Here is a 21513-nt window from a genome sequence, read left to right on the forward strand (position 1 = left end):
ACCAGCGTATTCACCAAAGGTCTTTTATAAAAGAATGAATAGTCAGGTTGTATTTAGGAGCTGGGGAGGAGTTTTTTATCCACAGATTTAGGACAGAATATCACATTTCTAAGGATAAGAGAGAAAAGAGTGAGATTTTTTTCTGCACACAAGAAAAGGAAAACTTATCCCACCATGAGCTTATGAAATCTGACCTGGATTTGAGTCTGCTAAGTAAAAGTTATACTATACCTTGGTCCTGCAGGCGGGTATTAGGTTGGTCAGCTGCCAGTTCCTGGGGAATGAACCTTGTGAGATCATTTACATTCATCCCAGTTAATCAATTAATGTTTGTAAAGCATTTTAAACTTGGAAAGCAGTCCTATAAATATTTGGTATTATCATATAATTACACTACCACATCTCAATTAAATGCACAATTGGGCATGCTTTAATCATGCAATTGAAGTGTCACTAGAAGTATTCAAATGTAGGTATCAGTGCTGACCATCCTCAAGATAGTATGTAAACCTGAAGCAAAATGAGAATTCTTCGTTTTGGAAACCCTGGATAGCCACCGTCTCATCAGAATTAGTGTCTCTTTCCCAATAACCAGAAATACTTTTTTTCCAGAGCTACAAATACAGGTAACTTTTTGCTTCTATTTGACTTGCATCTTCCACACTTGTGGGCAGTGCAAGGACTAGCTTGCTTTTCTGTTTGTTTCTTACTTTACTGCCTTCTCTCATTAATATATCAGAAAAAGAATGTCACTTGTCATCTTGTCTCAGATCCATATCCTTCAGGGTTATGCATTCTCAGTTGTATGTATACTGTGCTATATAATGTACTGAAATAAATTAAAATAATTACATGCTGAAGCATTCTCCACTTCCTCCAGAGGGCAGAAAAGACCTTAAGCCTCAAATCACGATATCTATGTTGCCGTCTGATTATCAGCAATATAATTGCTTCCTACTCCATTGTCGTCATTCTGAATAGTAAGCTTGTTTATATCAGCATTGACAACCCAAGCAATGGTCTGTCTTTAGAAAAAAATAATAGGAGCAATTTTACAGTAATAAGATTAGATATTGGTTTTTCATAGTGCATTTCATGGTTTAACTTTAAAATCTTTAGGAAACTCAGTTACTTCTAAGCTTCTCTCCACAAACATAAGAGCTATGAAATGATGGAATTTTTGGGGGTGGACTTTCTTATTTGTTTTTTACTTTTCTAGCGAAATCAGAAACTTTAATGGACTGTCTTGATTTATTGATGTATTATATGATGGCAGTAGTGTTACCATACTTCCCATTCCTCTTTTTTTTTTCCTTTCTTATGGTGCTCTAACTTCTTCACTCCTTGTCATTTCTTTTAATCCCAACTAAATGCTTTTTGGGGAAATGGATAGTCAGTTTCTGTATATTTTTAAAGAACCTCTAGAAGACTGTAGGTGAGGCCTCCGGATGCAGTCATAACCAAAACAAGAACATACACATCTGGTATTTCAGCTTCATTGGCATCAGTTTGCCTTACAGTGAACCTAAGATATTTTCCAATGCAGAGCTGTTATTATTTCTTCTATTTCTTTCTGGAATATCTGGAATAACCTAGTCACAGAAAAATGTGAGTTTCCACCCAAATGATAGCAGAAGACCAAAATATAAAATCTCTTCAGGGCAGGAACTACCTCTGACTGTGTCTGTATAGCATATGCTAACAATAGGACTCCAGTGAGGGTGTCTAAGATGCAATTACATAATGCATACATATAAAAAAGGGAATGTGTCATTACTGCAGTGTTAAGCTATATTTGGAAACCACAACAAGAAAAGCACTTTCTCCTTTTAAGAAAAGCACTTTCTCCTTTTTTTTTTTTTTATTTATTCTATTTCACTGGGAAAAAGGTGTCTTTGATATATGAAGCTTTTTACGAGACCATCTTTCTATTTTAATAACTGCTAATTTGCACGCCTAACATCAATTGCCGGTGCAATTAATTGTAGATGTAAATTAGAATGTTTAGCTGTCTAATCACCTGATTGTGCCTGTAAATCAGTGACATTAATTATGTGTGTAAATGCTCATTTCAACCTGCAATTAATTTGGCCAAAATTGATAGGACAGAAAGAAATACCACTCTACCCTGAAATTTGGTCCCCAGTGCATTAAAAAAGAAAGTATCTTCTTCCTCTGCCTCTTGTGTCTAAATTGCAGAGAGCTGAGTAGGCAAAGAGCAATGATTCCCTTGTCCCCAATAGCTCACTGCCAGTGTTTCACAATAAAGTGCAATGGGAGAGGAAATATTTCCATACGGGTTCATTAATCACAACACATTTGCCATGCACAACCACTCTGCAGAGCAGGTAAAGACCCCCAGGGGACCTTGCCTGGCACAGCAATGGGGAAAGTATTTTTTTGCACAAATGCTGCAGAACTGAAGTTGCAGATGGCTCTACTGGCAGAGCTAGAGCCTCCTGGCACAACCCTAGGCAGCCAAAGCTACTTTAGGTATTTATAGCAGGGGTTAGTGATATCTCAAAAGGAGGATGCTGAAGATGCTTTTGTGCCTGCTCTATGTGCAGTATTCCCAGGTATGCTCCTTGAGAGGATATGTGAGGCAGGCCAAACAAACCCCACCCAAAAACCAAATTGCAGAAGGGAATCTAAGTCCTACCTGTCCCTGTTGTGCTGCAGAACTCTAATGAGAGGTCTAGGAACAATTAAACTGATTGCGACTAAGAACCTGAGGGTCCAACGGACCCCATTAGCAGAACTGCAATGCAAAAGTTGCCTTTCCAGCTCAGTGACTTCTTTCATATCTGGGCAGCAGGCCATTTCACTTCAGTAACCCTGAGGACACTGGAAAGCCCCTGTTATCCCATCATATTCTGACCCATCTAGACCTGCTCAGTGTTTTGCATGAGAGGTAGGGCTGGTGCCTTGTTTACTGTTACCTCTGTGGTCTCGCCTCTGAGTGCTTCATTGCTGCTTCACTCCCACATGGGACTTTCATAAAATTCAAAGCCACCTGGTGTGATTTTAATTTAAATGTGAATTTAGTGTGTTTTCCTTTTATATTGCTATGATGTGCATTGTCAAGAGAAATGCTGCAGGCTCAGATCTGGCCTCTCAGCTGTTTCTCTTTGCGATTCCCTGGGTTTTTTTGATGCAGTTTCCTGAGTAATGCCATTGCTCTGTGGTGGCATGTGCATTGGGTACAAGGCTTCTGTGGGTAAAAGCACAACAGTCATTCTTCAAGGGGACAAGTGAGTCTTGAGCTGTTTGCCAGTCAGAGGTCAAATATATTCTCAGAAGCAGAAGATACCTGCAGAGTTACAGCTAAACAGAAGAAGGATGAAAGGTTGCATGCAGCCTATATAAAAAGAGATTACACAATTCACCATGCTCCACCAGTTATAAAGAGCATTTTAAGACAAGAACTTGTGAAAAGGCAGATAAATACTGAAACGGGTTAAAACTTAAACAGGGGAAGTTTAGATTGGATATAAGGAGGAAATTCTTTCCTGTTAGGGTGGTGAGACACTGGAATCGGTTGCCCAGGAAGGTTGTGAGTGCTCCATCCCTGGCAGTGTTCAAGGCCAGGTTGGATGATGCCTTGTGTTGGATGGTTTAGTGAGAGGTGTCCCTGTCCATGGCAGGGGGGTTGGAACTAGATGATCTTGAGGTCCTTTCCAACCCTAACTATTCTATGATTCTATAACATTTGATCTTAACCAGTTCAATGGCAGAGGGTGTGGAACTAAGTGATCTTAAGGTCCTTTCCAACTCTGACCATTCTATGATTATGTATTGCTAGTGGTTAAAATTTGCTACAAATATTCTTATTAGAAAATATAATTTCACTAGGAAGAAAAAGGCGCTTGATATCATGTCAAAAAGATCATAAAGAAATGCTTTCAGGACAAGGATTTGAAAGACATCAAGAAAAAGAGATTCACATTGGTTAGTACTTCAACAGAGGTAGGATGTTAGGGTGCAAGACACCCTGATACAAGACAATATCTTAATCTTCAGAATTTTTCATTATGTGAGCCTTTTTTTCAGCCAGCCTTAACTAGTTTTGAACTTAAATTGTAGGAGCCTGGTGGGAGCCTAAACTTCCTGACACAGAATAACAGACAGCAGATCAGAATAACAGAGCAGATCAAAGGCCACCCAGAGCAGTCGTTGTGCTGTAGCACAAGTGTGTCATCGGACACCACCGCAAGCTCTTCAAAGGTCATGAAAAGAACCTCAGCAGACAGGTAGCTTGGCCATCAGAAGACATCCTGTGTTTTCTAAAACCACCCATTGTGCCTGCACCCACTAAAATCTATTTAATTTGCTGAATGCGGTTTGTTTCCCCCTAGTCTTGCACAGGCCATGAGCTGACACATGTTTTCTGACCATTACTTCTCTCATCTGCTGGTTACTGCTGCCAGCAGCAGCAGCCTGCTGGGCTCCTGGCTTCTGCTTCTTCTCACTGCTGCTGTTACATGGGAGCTATCGTAGTGAGTCACTTCTAATCACCAAGGAAACCCACAATCACATCTCCACTCCTCCTAAAATAGGAACTCACAGCTACATCTCCTCTCCTCCTAAAATAAACTATGAGAAAAAGCACTATATATTTGGCAGTATCTGAAACATGATATCCAATGCATTAGGTGGAAAAACAGGACAATGAGCTCAGCCATAGTAGAGCCCCCGGCTAAGACCACCTCTGGCTTGCAGTGCAGGTGGTCTTCCAAGGCCGCATATTGCAGCTCAGAGAAGAGTTCTTTGAAGACACCATTGCAGAATCAGCCTTTTCCACCCATTATTTGAAAAACCTGAGGGAGGCCACATGATCAACACATGCCCTTTATATTTCAGTTCAGAAAACTGAGTTCTTGAATACTATTTAATAAGACAATGCTAAGCATTTTAAGTGTTTTTATGAAGGAAACTGTCTTCAGTGTAGTTTACTCTCATCGTCAACTATTATCATTGCAATACAATAATTATTTTAAATAAATGTTCATTATTTTTAAGTACATTGAAAAAATGTTGGTAATTTTCAAGCAGAAGTGCTACCTGTAAAGTATCATTCTGCATTTCTATAATGTCTCTCTTTTATTTCTAGGTATTTCCACACAATATACTTGGGCATCCGGAGTCGACAGTGTGGAGAGAATGACAGATGGCGGTTTTATTGGAAAATGGTGTATGAGTATGCAGATGTGAGTATGCTGCATTTGCTAGCCACGTTTCTGGAAAGTGCACCACAGCTGGTCCTGCAACTCTGTATTGTTGTACAGACCCGTACACTCCAGGCTCTCCAAGGTAGGCGGTCATTTATTCTATTAGTTTTTTATCATTTCAGGAAGATGTAATTTCTATAACTACATATTTATCCTTCTTTCAAACTGCTGTGTGCCTTGTACTCTGACATAAGACCAGATCTTGCCTTCTAGCTGCTATTAAGCTGTTAACAATGACTCTGTCAAGAAGCCTGTATTGTTGGAGTTTTAGTTTTTCTTATTGGCCATGTGTTGTAGGTAGGATTTATAATGGTTTGTTTTCTGCATGTGCTTATAATAGAAGAGCTCTTCTGATTATCCACTGGGCCAATGTGAAAATTGTATCAATCAAACTATTCCTCTTCTCCCTGCACTGCTTTCTGTGAATGTGCAAAACCCTCCAAACTGCAGTAATGAGGTTCATGTGGTATTATGCAAAACATAAAATGGCACAGAGGAAAACAGCTATTCTGTGAAGAAAATGCCAGTGTCTATGGAATACCTGTCTATCAGTTCTCTGCCATGTTTAGCTGAAATAATACAGGTCATCATCTGAGCATTACAACAATACTCATTCCTTCAAAATCTGAGTTTCCTTCTAAGACTAACACTTTCAGCAAGCATGATTACTTCTTTAGAATGGTAAATGCATGCATATGGCCTGCTATAGGGTTTTGTCAACCAGTGATACAGAATTTCGCCTTCTCTACTGGTTTTTTGATGCTACTTTTGTCTACCTGACAGCTTTCCTTTTGTGTTGCAGCATTGTTTTGCCTTATGGCTGCACCTAGGCAGAAATTATTAGCAAGAGAACTTGGGATCCAGAAGGTGACAAAAATATCATGAGGTGCAGAGGAATGAAGGGAGGAAGGGAGAAGCGGAGGGAAAGAAGCAGGAAGGAAATGCAGCATTTTTACCATTTGTTTTTTAAGAAACAATTTGTGCTTGCCACTGTATAAGATAAAATGGTGACAGCACCTTGCTCCAAGAAGTTAGAATCTTATGAGTAACATGCAGCGACACAGAGCAGGTGAAAAAGGACTAGGAAAAAAGCGGGTAACTGTGTGAAGACCTTCTTCCAGGGCAGTTTCATGAGGATATATCAGAGGCTTTTCATTTTCCTCCCTTTGAACTGGTGCCTGGTAACAGCTCTTCTGCTTCCTGTGTTTTTTGGTCTTGTTTCTTTAGCTGTAAAACTCTGTCATCTTAGGGGGAAAAGAAAGCCGAAGTTTCTATTTTAATCAGTTGGGGCTTTGTATAAGGAAGGTTGCCTAAGCACTTCCTTCAGCTATTTTTCAAAATGATGCTGTCCCACACCAACCAGTCTAAACTATTATCATCCAGGAGAAGGTGTCATCACTACAAGAGGCTTTGTCCCCCCAGAAAAAGAGAGTCCAGAGAGAGGCTTAAGAGAAGATCATAGCCAGAATACTGTATGGTCAGCTGTAATATAGCTGTCTTCATAAACTATTAATGCAGAAGGCCTCTTGCCCTCATTTTAGTGCAGTAACAGATCTGTTTATGAGAAATGTGGCTGGTGAGTAGGCACTAAGCCTGTGATGTACTCTGCAAGTGGTTAATTAGAGAAAACCTGAAATGCTTCAGTTTAAAAGGCAAAAATAATTCCTGAAGCCTGCAATCAGCTCTGTGAAATCTATGTATCAGAAACCAGAAAGAAATAAGCTGTAATTATGGATTTCAGCTGAGAAGGCTGAAAATATTTGCTTGTCTTCTCTTCCCCCATTTTATTCCATCATTCAAGGAGAAAAGGCTCCATTAAAAAAAAAAAAAAAACGCAAGAAAATTAAACAAGGTTGTAACATTTTCTTAAACAATAGTACCATTATATTCTCCTGATGAAAGCTAATATGTTTTAGTACATTGCCAGCTGTGAAAATCCTTTTTCTGTTCTCACTCCTTTTTTGAAGAAATGGTAAGGATAATGCATCCCACTATAGGATGGTAGATTTGCTGTGAGGTTGCATAAGGAGAGTATAATTTCTTTGAGTGGCATCATGCTACTACTGGGTGTTTTAAAAGGCCTGGCCATAAGGTATATGCTTCACCTAGCTGTCCACTCACTGGGCCTGTTATAGAGATTTCTAACATGGATCAATAAACAGAGCATTTGATTGATTTTCTTTGTTTAGAGAATGCTACTTGGGTTTTATTACTGTTCTTTTATTTCTCTGTCCAACAGGACAAAGTTATCATGACAACTGAGAAATGCCATCACTAGTCCATGTTCTTAAAAGAATAATTCCATCACAAACCACAAATTTGGCATGGGAAATAAATGATACTGGAAATGTCTTGGTCTATAAGCAGGGTATTTCTAATATCAAGCCATTAAAGACCACAGGAAAAACTGTTAAATATTTTACTTATGAAGTTGTATGTCTTCCATTACAAATGCACCAAAATAGCATCATTCCCAACAGGAGAATGATGTCAATCTGACTGAAGATTCCCTGTTTTGTAATGGGTGTTGGTGAGGTGTGGATTATTTATTATTTCAGACCTTAAGTCCTTCTAATCAAGGTAAGAAATAGTTACTGGCATGAACATACGTTCTTATGAAGATCAAGAAAAACATTGCACAATGTGTGCAAATCCTTCCCTCTCAGTCTTTTATACACTGCAGTGAGGGCCACTTTAAAACCCTTCACTTTTAGTCTTCCATACACTGCAGTGAGGGTGACTTCAAATGCCCAGAGGATGCATCACAAGGATCCTTTAGCCCTTGCCTGGGCTACCCAGGCATGAGTTCAAAACCTGCAATGTAAACTTCTGTCAAGGGTTGCGTACCACTGTACCACAACTGCTGCAATAGAACATTGCTTATGCAGGAGGCCATAAAGAGTCATTATGGAGTGTCAACTCCCATCTGCATTGGTACCCAGAGAAATCTGGGTACTGATAAAACAGTATCTAAATTGTTATCTGAAAATCTGATTATTCTTTAAGATTTTGTCACAACTGACACTATTACAGCCAATGATCTTTCTTATTCTGCTCACAGCCAGCAACCAGGTCCCTCTCAGTTTGTAAGGAATGAAATGGCATATGGGGGAAACTGATGATTTCTCAATGCTAGTTCCTCAAAAAGACAAACAACTTCAGTATGATGCTGGACTAAGCTGGAACTGTGCTAGCCCGCGTTACCTCCACCTTTTCCACCCTGGTAGTTTCTTTGAGTTTGAAGACATGTCTACTCTCTAGAAGACAGATGTGCCTTGAAAATAAGTAGTTTCTCAGTCTTTTCCTCGTGGTAGTCTGTTTCCCTTCCTTTCTCTTCATATGCTCTGAGCACAGCACTTCCACAGCAGCCTCTCTGCTGAGCCAGCAGCACCTCCAAACCACATTACTTTCTTCTTTTTTTGACTTCTTTTTGTTTCTTTGTTTCTCCTCTCCTTAGTTACTCTCTAGGAAAGTCACATCCTAAGAAGCTTTGGTGGGAGTCATGAACTGCACCAGTCCTATTCTAGGTGGGAACTATATGAGGCAATGAGGCATGTGTGGGAAGCAATGGCAGAAAATCCACTGAAACTGATGCTCGTCCTGCATCCACCTGTTTGGATAAGGGCATATATGTGGACAAAAGTGTCTGAACAGGCTGCAGGTGAGCTAGTTCAGCTACTATAAACAGTCTTAACAGCAATAGCCTGGAGGCCAGGGGGGGCTAACTGAACTCAGTGCCAGCCCACATATGCCAACTGCTTGAAGTTCCTTGTGACCTAGGCCCTTTGTCCTGTGCTTGCAGTTCTGCTCTGAGGGCTGGGCAACCGGGTCCTGCACTGGATCTGCCTCCAGGTCACAGGGAACTGAAATATCATAGCTGAAAGTGTTTGGATTATTGGATTACCCAAATAAATTCAGAAGACTGCAAGCAATTTTCTTAAAAATGCCTCTACCCTTAAGCCAATTAGTGAATAAACTGTAGTTTCACCGTCTTTGCTATAAAAAACAAACCCTTCCACAGTACACTGCCATAGACTAAATATTAGGCATATTTGCTGACACAGTAAGCTCAGTCTAGAGGCTATGAGACCCTTCCTTGGTTGTGTCTTTGGACATCCGTCATAATGGCCACATCTCACTACATTTGCTCAGCTGGTTCAAGAGGTCTTAGGGCTGACAAAGGGACAGACACACCTGGACTGGCATGTTGGCTCAGTGGGGTTATTCCACAGTCACTTGAAGCCTGCTTCAGGTTGCTTTCACCTGAAAATCTTTGACTTACTCATGGAAAGTGCTGCCAGCACCTCACCCAAACTGCATGCTTCTGTCATGTCACTGGCATTCCCATGGGCATACACTGGGTCCCTCAGACACTTATTCTCCCCATTGCTAACTTGGTTGAGGCTCAGCGGGAGCCAGCTGTACTCCCTAGGGCAGCGGGGTGTCACACAACCAGCAGTGCCAGCCCCGAGGAGGCGGGGGGGACATGGCATCAGGGTGGATAGGAAAGGTCAGGGCTGTCCCTTTCTGTCTCACCTCAGTTTGGAATCACACCTACAGACTGTCAGTAACCCCCTTGGCACTCTCCTTTTACTTCCTTTGATTTTCCCACTTTGTCATTTGATTTTAGAAAGATTTCTCATTTTGAGATTAGTAAAAACCAGCAAGCAAAAACACCTGCTGATGATCTGATTGGAGAGAGACTCCTATCCGTTAGCATACGGTTACTGTTGTCTTATTGAAGGGCATGGTGTTCTATCTGCTCCTAGATGAGCAGATCGACAAGATTACTCCCTGGATTTAACACAGATTTCATTACTTATTCTGTATTAATTAATACATTGTTTAAATTATAGATTAACTTCTCATTCCTGTTTACTGCATATTATGCTGGCTAGTCAGCACTTGACATTTTTTTCTTCATCAGCCCCTGGGGTGGCTTGTTCTGACTTCTCCATACAGTACTATTAATCAAAGTCTTTATCAAAGTTTAATCAAAGGCTAAGCAAAGTTTCTACCATATAAAGCTGCAGTTCTCAGTGTAGACTGACAGTAGTGCAGCAGCCAAACGAGAAGTTCAGAACAATTTATAAATTCATCAAGTCTCATTGAAGTCACCACACAGCACAGGGCTGCTGGATTCTGCCGAAACTGCATTTACCCAAAACCTCCCTGGCCAACCGTTTTCCCATTTTCTACCAGCTCAGTTGGAAACTCCTACACTGCTCATATGCTGCCAGCATACAAAAGTTCAGAGTGCCACCAAGCACTCTCCAGTCCTTCTACTCCAAACAAACTGCTCTTCCTGCCTGATCTGAACAAGAAGTTCAGAGACTTGCTATCAGTTTATGACATGGCTGAGAAGTCCTAACTTTATCTGGCAGAAGAAAATTATGTGTTAGCTACTTCATTAAAAAATCATCAGGCATCAGGAATTCAAGCTCTTTTCATATCAGTGCAATAAACTGAAATTCATTTAAGTCTTTACAGTTCTTTGTGAGGACAACGCTATGCTTTTACATGGCTTTTCTTTTTTTTTGTTGCGTTCACAGCAATTTCATATTGCTCTGCAAAGTGCTGCCTACATTTGCAGTGGTCTTTAAATAATTTTTTTTTTTTTTTTTTAAAAGGAATTCTGATGTAAAATCTTACACAATTTGGTGCATATTTGTATGGAAATAAGGCACAGCACTCGAGTTCTGGGCAGGCTGCCACTGCTTTTCTCTATGTTGTCAAGGTTCTGCACCACTGCAGTCCAGCGTCCAGCCTTTCCAGAGAGAAAGAAAACCAAAGCAAGCAATAGTCACAGATTCTGCCTGCAACTTGGTAAAACAGATTTTCAGTGACAAGGATGAACAAATATGATATACAGTGGAGTACATGTGTCTCCTGCAAATGACTTTGGAACTGATCTGTAGTCCCCTTTGCAAACCTTAAAATGTTACCTTGCACTCATTAAGATAAAGCCATCATATTAGCACACACTTGTTTCTGACAGGACAGGGGAAGACTTCCTGAAGGCAGTCGTGTCATATAATCCATTTCATAACCTAATTACAATCTTAAAACTAGTTACATCCTTTGTATCTAATATACCAGTTGGAAGTTTAATTCTATGACTGATAGAGACCTGCTGCTGCTCTCCTGCCTTTCTAATTTCATCAGCAGTCTGTCCCTATTTATTCTTGTGCCATACCTGTTTTTACACTTGTTCCCTAAGGAAATTAAGTTTGTGTGATTATTTAGTCCATTTCTGTCCTTCAGTCCTCACTTTTAAGAACTTCTGATCCACTGCACTATTTATTTCAATCAAATATGAAGGAACAGCTAACATCTCAAACATAATTATGTTTCTTTAAATGTTGTGAAAAAAGCAACTGAGTCAGAGGGAAAAAACAACACAAATTAGTGCCTCCACTAAAAAGAAAAGCAGGCAGACTTCAACTGTTATTCTTTTTGTTAGACACCAGGCACCAGCCAATCCAAATGTGCATCCTTCCAGAGAAGGCTTTGCACTGCTCTCCCCTGCCCAGTGGGACTATAGTGATAGGCAGATTGGACTAGGGAATAGGGGACACTTTGATGGGAAACTACAAATCATTCCTCCTGCAGCTCATTCTCTCATCTCATGAGAGGTTCTGCGTTCTCCTGATTATCTTCATAGACTTTCCCTTCATCAGTTCCAGTCTGAATTCATCTTTGATGAATATGGATGACCAAGACTGCACAGAGTACTCCAGATTACATTTCTCCAGAGCTCTTATATTTCTCATGGCAATATCTTGCTAGGTATGATTGTAATTCCCAGTTAACTCAGGCATTGCGCTGGTTAATCCTAGTTTTTTCATGATCCTTTAAAACACACAGGCTCTTCTGGTGCCGTGTCACTCTGATGAAGCTTCAATTGCATTAAAAAAAATAATTATAAGGAACTAAATGCACGTAATGAAATTTAATCTCATTTCTTCTTATCCAGCCTGCAAGGTATTCCTGATTTTTCCACATATCATTCTCCTTTTCTAAATTGATAATGATGTCTTTCAAAACCTTGTTAGTATATCACTTTTCAAAACCGAGGTCATTAAGAGAAATGTTTAGGCAAGATTGGTTCCAAAGGTAATCAGTACTGAAAAAGGTAATAGTAATCATATTCCAGACCAAGAGTTTTCCAATGGCATTTCAACTTAACCCTGCAGCATCTTCCTTTAACTCTCTCCTTTACCTGCCTTAGCCATTTTCTACTAATTCCTACCTTCCCAAGCCTCACCAGTACTTTCCCATTAGCGTGGTAATCTCCATTCTGCCAAAGTTTTGATAAATTAGATCTACCACATTTTATGTGTTGAGAAAGGGGTTATAAAAGAAAGATGCCAAGTTAGCCTACACTCTGTGGCTTTCTTATCACAGAATCACAGAATCCCAAGGGTTGGAAGGGACCTAAAAAGATCATCTAGTCCAACCCCCCTGCAAGAGCAGGGTAACCTACAGTACATCACACAGGAACTTGTCCAGGCGGGCCTTGAATATCTCCAGTGTAGGAGACTCCACAACCCCCCTGGGCAACCTGTTCCAGTGCTCTGATGATCTACTCTTTTTGCTGTTATCTGTTGGGTTTTATCTTCATTTATATTTACCTTCATTTCCAATTAGCTTTCGCTTTAAAAGCTGCTTTACAGCTTTGAATTGTATTGAAGCCTGCGCTGTAGGCCTGTTTTAGCTAGGTACTTGTGAAATGCAGCAGATTGCGCCATTTCCAGTCACATGGCACCAGTTCCGAATTACAAGAGACTCAAGGTGCGTCTCACCAGCAGTCACCAGCAGCAGGATTTCATACACCAGCTTTTTTTGAATCCTGAAATAGAAGTTTTCTACTTGCACTGGGTGAAAACAAGGAGCTTTTGAGCTTTGTTTCCATCTATGGTAATGCAGATTTCCTTTCTGTTCTTCTTTCCTATCAGCTGGCTCTGTCTTTGAGCCCTTGTTTCAAGATCTTTTATGAAACTTGACCTATAGTGCACATCTTTTATTGCTGATCATCTTTTTTTCCATTTTCATGTAGGCATCATTTTTGAGGTGGGTTTGCTACATTTGATGCTTTTTCCAGAAGTTTTTTGCTTTGCAGTGCTCCAGAAATTCTTCTGTGCTTTGCCTTAAAGAAAATTCAAGTCTCCTCCACAGAGAAGTCACTGAACAATTAACTTCTGCTGCCTTCACTCACTTCCTTAAAACTCTGATAGACAGACTTACTAACAGATCTATTTTTGTTTATCCCTGCATTTTATCTAAATTAACCCAACATTTATGTGGGTTATTCTTTTTTTCACAATTAGCTGTCCTATAAAACCTCGATACTTTCTGTGACTAAGTTTAGAAAGAAGTCTCTCTGCTTTGTCAGAAAAGCTGTCAGTTGTCACACTCCGGAATATCTGGGCTGCCTTCAGTGGCATTTGTTCTCCAGTCTATATCTGCAAAATGGGAGCCTGCCATAATGAGACAATTCTCTGCAGAATTTCTCCCTATAATAACAGTTTGAATATCTCTATCCATATCCAAATTTAACTCTGGGATTCTACAGCAGACTCTTAACAACTACCCACTATCTTTCCCCAAAGTAATTTTGTATGCAAACAGAATCTGATTTATCGGGGATCCTTTTCTGAACTATCAGTCTGTCATTGCATCCACACATACCACTTTTACTAATATTTCCATCTTTTCTGAATACCAGCTCTCTTTCAGGTACTGTCAGGAACTTAAGGAGTTGGCAGAATGATGGTGATGTTTCTTAGCACATCCCTAATAAATGCAGTTTACAGGACCTCAATCTCTGAAAGTCAACCAGAGAAGATATTAGTGAGCACTTTTCTTCCTTCTGGTTAACTGCAGTAAAAACCCTAGTAAGTCTAGAAACATCAGGAACAAGAGTGGAACTGCCTCCAACATTTTTTCCTAAATAATATGTTTTGATTACTTTTTTACTGAGTTTGTGCTGTTATCTTTATCCTTGTTTAGTTCCCATTAGCCACTCATAAAAAGGCCACAGGATCACACAGCACTATATAGACATATCAATAAGAGTTTATGATATGGTGAAAAAAAGTAACATTTGTGGAGCTTGGCCAGTCATCACCCATTTTTTACCATTCATTAAAACACAAGAAAAATTAATATACTATGGAGACCATTCTGAATGAATAGCAGTAAGTTGTCATAACATACCAGCATGAAATCAGCATATGTCATTTTAATAGAAAAAAAAGTAATTAAAAACAGTATTAAGAAGATTTACTGTGTATTTTACTGCCACTCCTTTTACTCTCTTTCTTCAGAACAGATTAGATATCCTAGCTACATTTTCAGATACAGATGTCTCAAGTTAAGCTTCAAAATCCTGTTGAAAGGCCTCAGTAAATCAGTACTAAATATATTAGGTGGGTACCTACTTAACCACATTTTGAAAAATCTTGTCATTTATTTACATATGTGAGCCCAACTTTAAACACATATTTTATAATACCTTAAAAATATAATGCTGGTCTGAAAGGAAAGAACTATAAGTGATTTGTAAATTTCAGTTTGCATATGAATTCAAGATTGGTTTCTCAGGGTTTTTTGATGCAGTTTTTCCCAGTACCGAGCTGATAACCTTACCTGTGGGTGACATTTCCAACTCCTACAAATTGAGTGCTAACATTTCTTAAGTTGTCAAAGAGTTAAAGAGTAAGTTAAGTTATAGGGTGATCTAGTTGTAGATGAGCTGTGTGGTCCGGTTGATATGCTAGAGGGAAGGGATGCCATCCAGTGGGACCTTGACACGCTTGTAAGGTGGGCAGATGCCAACCTTATGAAGTTCAACCACGACAAGTGCAAGGTCCTACACCTGGGCCGGAGCAATCACAGGCACAGCTACAGACTGAGCAAAGAAGAGATTCAGAGCGGCCCTGCAGAGAAGGACTTGCGGGTGCTGGTCGATGAGAAAATGAACATGACCGGCAGTGTGCGCTCGCAGCCCAGAAAGCCAACCGTATCCTGGGCTGCATCAAAAGGAGCGTGACCAGCAGGTCGCAGGAGGTGATCCTGCCCCTCTACTCTGCTCTTGTGAGACCTCACCTGGAGTATTGTGTGCAGTTCTGGTGTCCTCAACATAAAAAGGACATGGAACTGCTGGAGCAAGTCCAGAGGAGGGCCACGAGGATGATCAGGGGACTGGAGCACCTCCCGGATGAAGACAGGCTGAGGAAGTTGGGGCTGTTCAGCCTGGAGAAGAGAAGGCTGCGTGGGGACCTAATAGAAGCCTTCCAGTATCTGAAGGGGGCCTATAGGGATGCTGGGGAGGGACTCTTCGTCAGGCACTGTAGTGACAGGACAAGGGGTCACGGGTTAAAACTTAAACAGAGGAAGTTTACATTGGATATAAGGAAGAAATTCTTTCCTGTTAGGGTGGTGAGACACTGGAATGGGTTGCCCAGGGAGGTTGTGAGTGCTCCATCCCTGGTGGTGTTCAAGGCCAGGTTGGATGAAGCCTTGTGTGGGATGGTTTAGTGTGAGGTGTCCCTGCCCATGGCAGGGGGGTTGGAACTAGATAATCTTAATGTCCTTTCCAACCCTAACTATTCTATGATTCTATGATCTAGTCCAAACCCTCCTTGAAGCACAGCCATGTTCAAAAACAGGTCAGGTTCCTCAGGGCCATGTCTCTTTGAGTTTTGTGTACTTCTGTGGATGGACATCCCATAGCCTCTCTAGGTGAACTGTACCAGTGCTCACAACCCTGGTGAAAATTTATTTTCACACATTCCCTTGCTGCTGTTGGTAACTGTTGCCTCTTGTCCTTTCACTGTGCAGCTTTATGTTTATGTGAGTTTTCTCTGTAATTAACCTTTTAGGTAGGAGAAAATGGCAACTAGATGTCTCCCCTTCGTTCACACCCCTCTCTACCTACCAACCTTTTGTTCAGGCTACACAAACCCAGGTCATATGCCATGTGCTCCAGCCCCTAACCAGAAAAGTGTCCCCCCACTGGCCTCACTCCAGTTTCATAGAATCAGAGAATGGTTTGGGTTGGAAGGGACCTTAAAGTTCATCCAGTTCCACCCCTCCTGCCATGGGCAGGGACACTTTCCACTAGATCAGGTGGCTCCAAGCCCCATCCAACCTGGCCTTGAACACAGCCACCGCTTCTCTGGGCAACCTGTGCCAGTATCTCACCACCCTTACAGTGAACAAATTCTTCCTAATAGCTAATATAAATCTACCGTCTGTCAGTTTAAGGCCATGCCCCCTTGTCTTGTCACTACAGGCCCTTGTCGAAAGTCCCTCTCCAAATTTCTTGTAGTCCCCCTTTAGGTACTGGAAGCTGCTCTAAGGTCTCCCCAGAGCCTTCTCTTCTCCAGGCCGAACAACCTAAACTCTCTCTGCCTGTCTTTACAGGGGCAGTGCTCCAGACCTCTGAGCATCTTTGTGGCTTCCTCTGGAGTTGCTCTGACAGGTCCACATGCTTATGTTGTGGACTCCAGTGCTGAACACAGTACTGCATGTGGGGTACCACAAGAATGGAGTAGAGGGGAAAGCACCTCCGTCAAGCTGCTGGTCACACTCCTTTTGATACAGCCCAAGATACAGTTGGCTTTCTGGGCTGCGAGCACACACTGATAAGTTATGTTGAGCTTTTCATCAACCAACACCCCCCAAGTCCTTCTCAAGGGCTGCTCTAAATCTGTTCTCCGCATAGCCTGTGTTTGTGCTTGGGATTGCCCTGAGTCAGGTGCAGGACCTTGCAACGGGACTTGTTGAACTTTACGAGGTTTGCACTGGCCCACCTCTTGAAGCTGACAGGGTCCCTTTGGATGGCATCCTTTCCCTCCAGCACTTCAACTGCACTACACATCTTGGTGTCGTCAGCAAACTTGCTGACCTTTTTCTCACCTTGTTGGTGACAACGAAGTTCAGCGTAGCACCTCCCCTCATTTGTCAAAGTCTTTCCTATACTGAGGCCCCAAAATGACATGGACATGCAAGAGTTTTCCTCTGCCTTTATAAATCTTTTTCCAGCTCCTCTCAGATTGCTGAGATACCTCTGCAGGGCTGCCCTCCAGCACATCAGCAGCTCCTCTCTGATGGGTCCAAGCTTTAAGATCATTATCAGCCTGAAGGTATTCTAAAGAGAAATTCCTTCCTGTTGAAGGGAATGGGAAAAAAAAAAATCAGGTTATCTACAGGTCTTTAAATTTAATAGTGGCCTACAAAGCTGCTAATATATACAGAGTGGTACAGAGAGCCCAAGACACAAAGCAGTGCATTTAGTTTCTGTGAGCGTGATATATTGCCTACACACTGAAATCTAGCTGTTGGGAAATGTCAGCAAGTTAGTACCATATCCTTCTCTTTCCTTTTTGTTGTGCTAAAAGCACGTTTGCCAGAGAACAAATCCCTAGTTTCATTTTGGGTTACTGTGTTTTCTATGATTGGTACTTTTGTTCACGGGTGGGAAAAAAGTGATGCATGCTTGGCACAGAAAAAGCTTTCTTGTGTTTAATATAGCAATGAGAAATTTCAGTCGTGATTGTGTCTTACCCAAAGACCGCACAGTACTTCAAAGGTAAGAATTAATGTGAGTTTATCACGCAGTAGCTGTTAAGGCTTCAGTCAGGGAGCCAATATACACATCCAGCTTCACTCCAAATTCATAAATCTGAGGTTTTTTTCAGCCATTTCCTTTGTTGGTGCATGATATATCCTTTTTCTTACTCATCTGGCATCTTTTGGCGCATCTGCAAAATTACTTTTTTTGCCAAGATTTGCCAGAAAAGTAGTCCTTTCTGTTGAGAGTGATTTTAGTTTAAGGTTCAAGGTCAAGGTGGGACTGCATGTTTTAAAATGTGTCCTCCATGAAGTTAAAGTTTAGTTGTGTATCAGATATACTTACAGGTGATGAAATCACCTATGGAAATCAGTATCCATAAATAATTTTATAAATATTAACATTTTTCTGTGTCGTGTGCACTAGGTGAGTATCGAACTGCAAATTTAAAAAAACCCATTGTATTCTTGCTTTGTGCTCAGAGTTTTGCAAGTATCAATGAGTAGCCAGTGCTACAGTGAAACTCAAATGAAAAGTCCAGTCTGGCACAGGAGGGTCACCCCTATGGGCACCTTCTCACTGGAGTGAGTGGAATTGCTTTCATGAATAAAGACTATTCACCAGACTGGGGTTTACAGGACTATTGTTCTACAAAAGGTATTAAATAGCTTTCTTTTGTGTTAGGCTTGACATTCTACCAAACCTAATGGGGATACAAACCTTCTAGTGTGTCATTTAATAAAGTGGTAAACTATATTGTGTTCTCCACATATAATGAATACAATTTAAAACCAAATCATTAATGGCTTTGTGTTACAGTTGCAGGGAGAGTTTCTAGTTTTGGTTTTGATTGGGGCATTTGGCATATTGTGTGTGCATGGCGGCCATTGTGCTCCCGTGAGTTACATAGCCTGTGCAGGAATAATCTCATGATATGAAGCTACTGAATCACTATTGATCTCAGTCTGTTACATTTAATAGACACTGCATGTGCATGCTCTTTCCAACCCTGTGGACATTTCAAGGAGCAGAAATTCTTCTATTCTCACATAATTGAGTCAAAAGTATGAACTGAGTCTTCTGTCAGGTGGCCTTCCTGGCACAGCCACAAACAGTCCTCCCTGTCACCCTCCAGCAGTCATGTAGGAATGTCACAGGCTTTTGCAGGAGCTCTGGCAGAGGAACTCCCCTGGAGCACCCATCCAGTGGCACCGGGAGGACCCAGCAATCCTATGGCAGGGTCAGAGAGTGGCCATGGGACTGATCAGGAGCATCCTGCAGGTGCTGGGAGCTGGAGTCGCAGGGCTTTTGGGACCCACATATAGCAGAGATCATCAGCAGCAAGCCCCTGCTGCCAGCTGCCATATCGCTCTGAGCAAGGCTGCTGCTGTGTCGCCAGTGGTGGGGACAACCAAATGACTCACAAAAACCATTTTGATTTGCTGCAGTTTTCAGTCTGCGAAATTAAATAAACCGACCGCCATCTCAGCTTACTGTTTTATGATGTGCTAAAATTTGTGGTAGCTGGGAGGCTGCTTCGTGAGCTGTGCTGTCGTCCCCATCACAGGGGCAAGCAAATGACGGGGTGTACCCCTCCTTCAGCCATCTGCTGCCACCCCTGCATCGAAGCCCTCAGATGGCTTATGCAACTTCAGGCTGTTTTCAGGTTTTAATGAGTGCCTTTGGTGCTCTCATACTCTCCTTCCTGCTCTGTGGAAAAATGTATTGAGTGGTTCATTATCACTGGAAAGGTGGATAGGTAGGAAAAAGCTGTGCACCATCTAGTTAAATTGCATCTTTCCCAGGTCTCTTGTGGCACAGGAAGGCATTCAGAGTTCATTTTGAACTCCTAGGTTAGTCACTCTTGGTAATGAAGCTTAATAAGTAAGATGTCCCAAAGCCACAAAAAATTGATCTCTGGTGGTCTTGATCCTGACCCTAAGTGGCACAGTAGCATTTACTCTTTGGGTGCTTGTAGCAGCTTCTCATCCTTATTTCTTATCTATAACACAAAACATAATTGCTTTCCTAGGTAACTGAGCTCTTGGCTGGTTTTACTCAGCAAAAGGCAGAGAACATGCAACTCAAGTCCAAGGCAGCAGTAAACTGAAAATGGTTCCTGTGTCTTTTCTCCAGTAGTAGTCCCAGTACAGCCTTCTGTAGTCCCAGCAGACCTCATAGGCACACCACAAGAGGAGGACTTGCATCTAGAGGTTTTTAATCAGGTATTTTGCAAGCACAATAGACACTAAAATGGTTTGCAGTAGAAAGCAATTCTTCTAGGTGATGAGTATTTTACATCTTTCTCTTGGCATTTCATTTAAAAAGTGTGGGTTTACTTTCTACCCTTATGGAGTCAGTTTTGTTTTAAAGAGCTCTCTCAGAAAAGCCTAAAAGTGTCTTGAATGGTGATTCAGTGGGAAAGAAATGGGGTTATAATCATCTCCTGGAGAAAAAATCCAAAGGTGTTTTCTAGCTTTGATGGGGTTGTTTTTCAGACTTTGAATTTTACTGGTGATGGCAGAAAAACTGGGAAAACAAGTTGGAAAAAGTGCATCATGTAGCCATTCACCTGATGACACATTACCCACACCTGCTCTGCAGTGGTTTACTTTCAGTGACTTCAGTTCCATTCCTGGAGATGTAGAACGGTACAAGCGAGGGCAGAATCAGTGCCTTTGGCTTTGCAGCAGCAGCACATCATGTGGCAGCAACCTTTGGAGCCAGATGGGGTTTCTGAACAGAGCATAATGGATTGCAATTGAATTGACATTTTAAGCTAACAAATGTTTAGATCAGAGAGGCTCACAACACAGACGCTTACAATAAGAGGCTGATTGCAGCATGACAGAAGCAGTTAAATGCTGTAATGGGGAAGGTGGTGTCAGCATTTCACTTCTAAATTTCAATTCTCAATGACTTCAAGTGCCTGTAAAAATTCACTTTTAGCTGAGGCTTGAACAAGGACATGGGCCAAGACCCAGAGCAATCCAAAAACGGGTCCCAGTTCATCTCTGTATGAAAGGCTTCCCAGTATGAAAGAGCTTAAATGTAAGAGGAAGAAAAATCTGTCTCCCCACAGGTAGGGTCCTGTGTTTGTTTCTGAAGCTGAGATGCAAGTGAGGCAATGAGAACAAACAGAGCTTTGTAAAAAAGCTCTTCTGAAAAGATCAACTGGATAAAATGTACAGAGCTGCAAGTGATCTCTGGGAAAGCTCATGAGCCATACGGCACCTAGCATGAAAGCTGAAGGACTAGTAAATTGAATAGTGCCGAAGTCAAAATTGTGTATCAAGAAAGTGCTGTCCTTAAACTATTAGCCTTTGTTGTAAAGTACCACTGAGGCCAAGCAACCAGTAAAGGTGACCAAGGATTGAAGAACCTTAATAATAATCATCTTCAGCAGCACCTGAATTCTAACAGCAAATGCTTCCAATCCAGCTATTCTGGAGGTATTTACACACTTTTATATCTTTCAGAGTTCTGTTTTCCTGAGGTAGAAGAAGCCCTTTACTTCATGGCAGGATATTCCTGAACTGTTCATTATAGAATTTCTGATATTTTAAGTGAAGTGTTTTGCACTGGTTAACAGCAACACAAATGAAACTGCTGGCCTGCAAGTCCAGTGCAGCTGACTAGTCTTATGATCATTTGCTACTACGCTTCAGGAACTCTTCTGCATCATGGTGTATTGACTCCTACTTG

General features: G+C 41.4%; 1 protein-coding gene across 1 annotated transcript in view; it reads left to right on the forward strand.

Moving 5' to 3' along the window:
* XKR4 (XK related 4) overlaps positions 1–21513 on the forward strand; it is a 225546-nt gene that overhangs the window by 140261 nt on the left and 63772 nt on the right. Inside the window, exon 2 of the mRNA XM_065669369.1 lies at positions 5111–5310. Within this exon, the coding sequence (XP_065525441.1) occupies positions 5111–5310 (200 nt within the window). The remainder of the gene's footprint in view (positions 1–5110; positions 5311–21513) is intronic.

The sequence above is a fragment of the Lathamus discolor genome, chromosome 2, assembly GCF_037157495.1.
Source record: "Lathamus discolor isolate bLatDis1 chromosome 2, bLatDis1.hap1, whole genome shotgun sequence".
NCBI classification, from domain to species: Eukaryota; Metazoa; Chordata; class Aves; order Psittaciformes; family Psittacidae; genus Lathamus; species Lathamus discolor.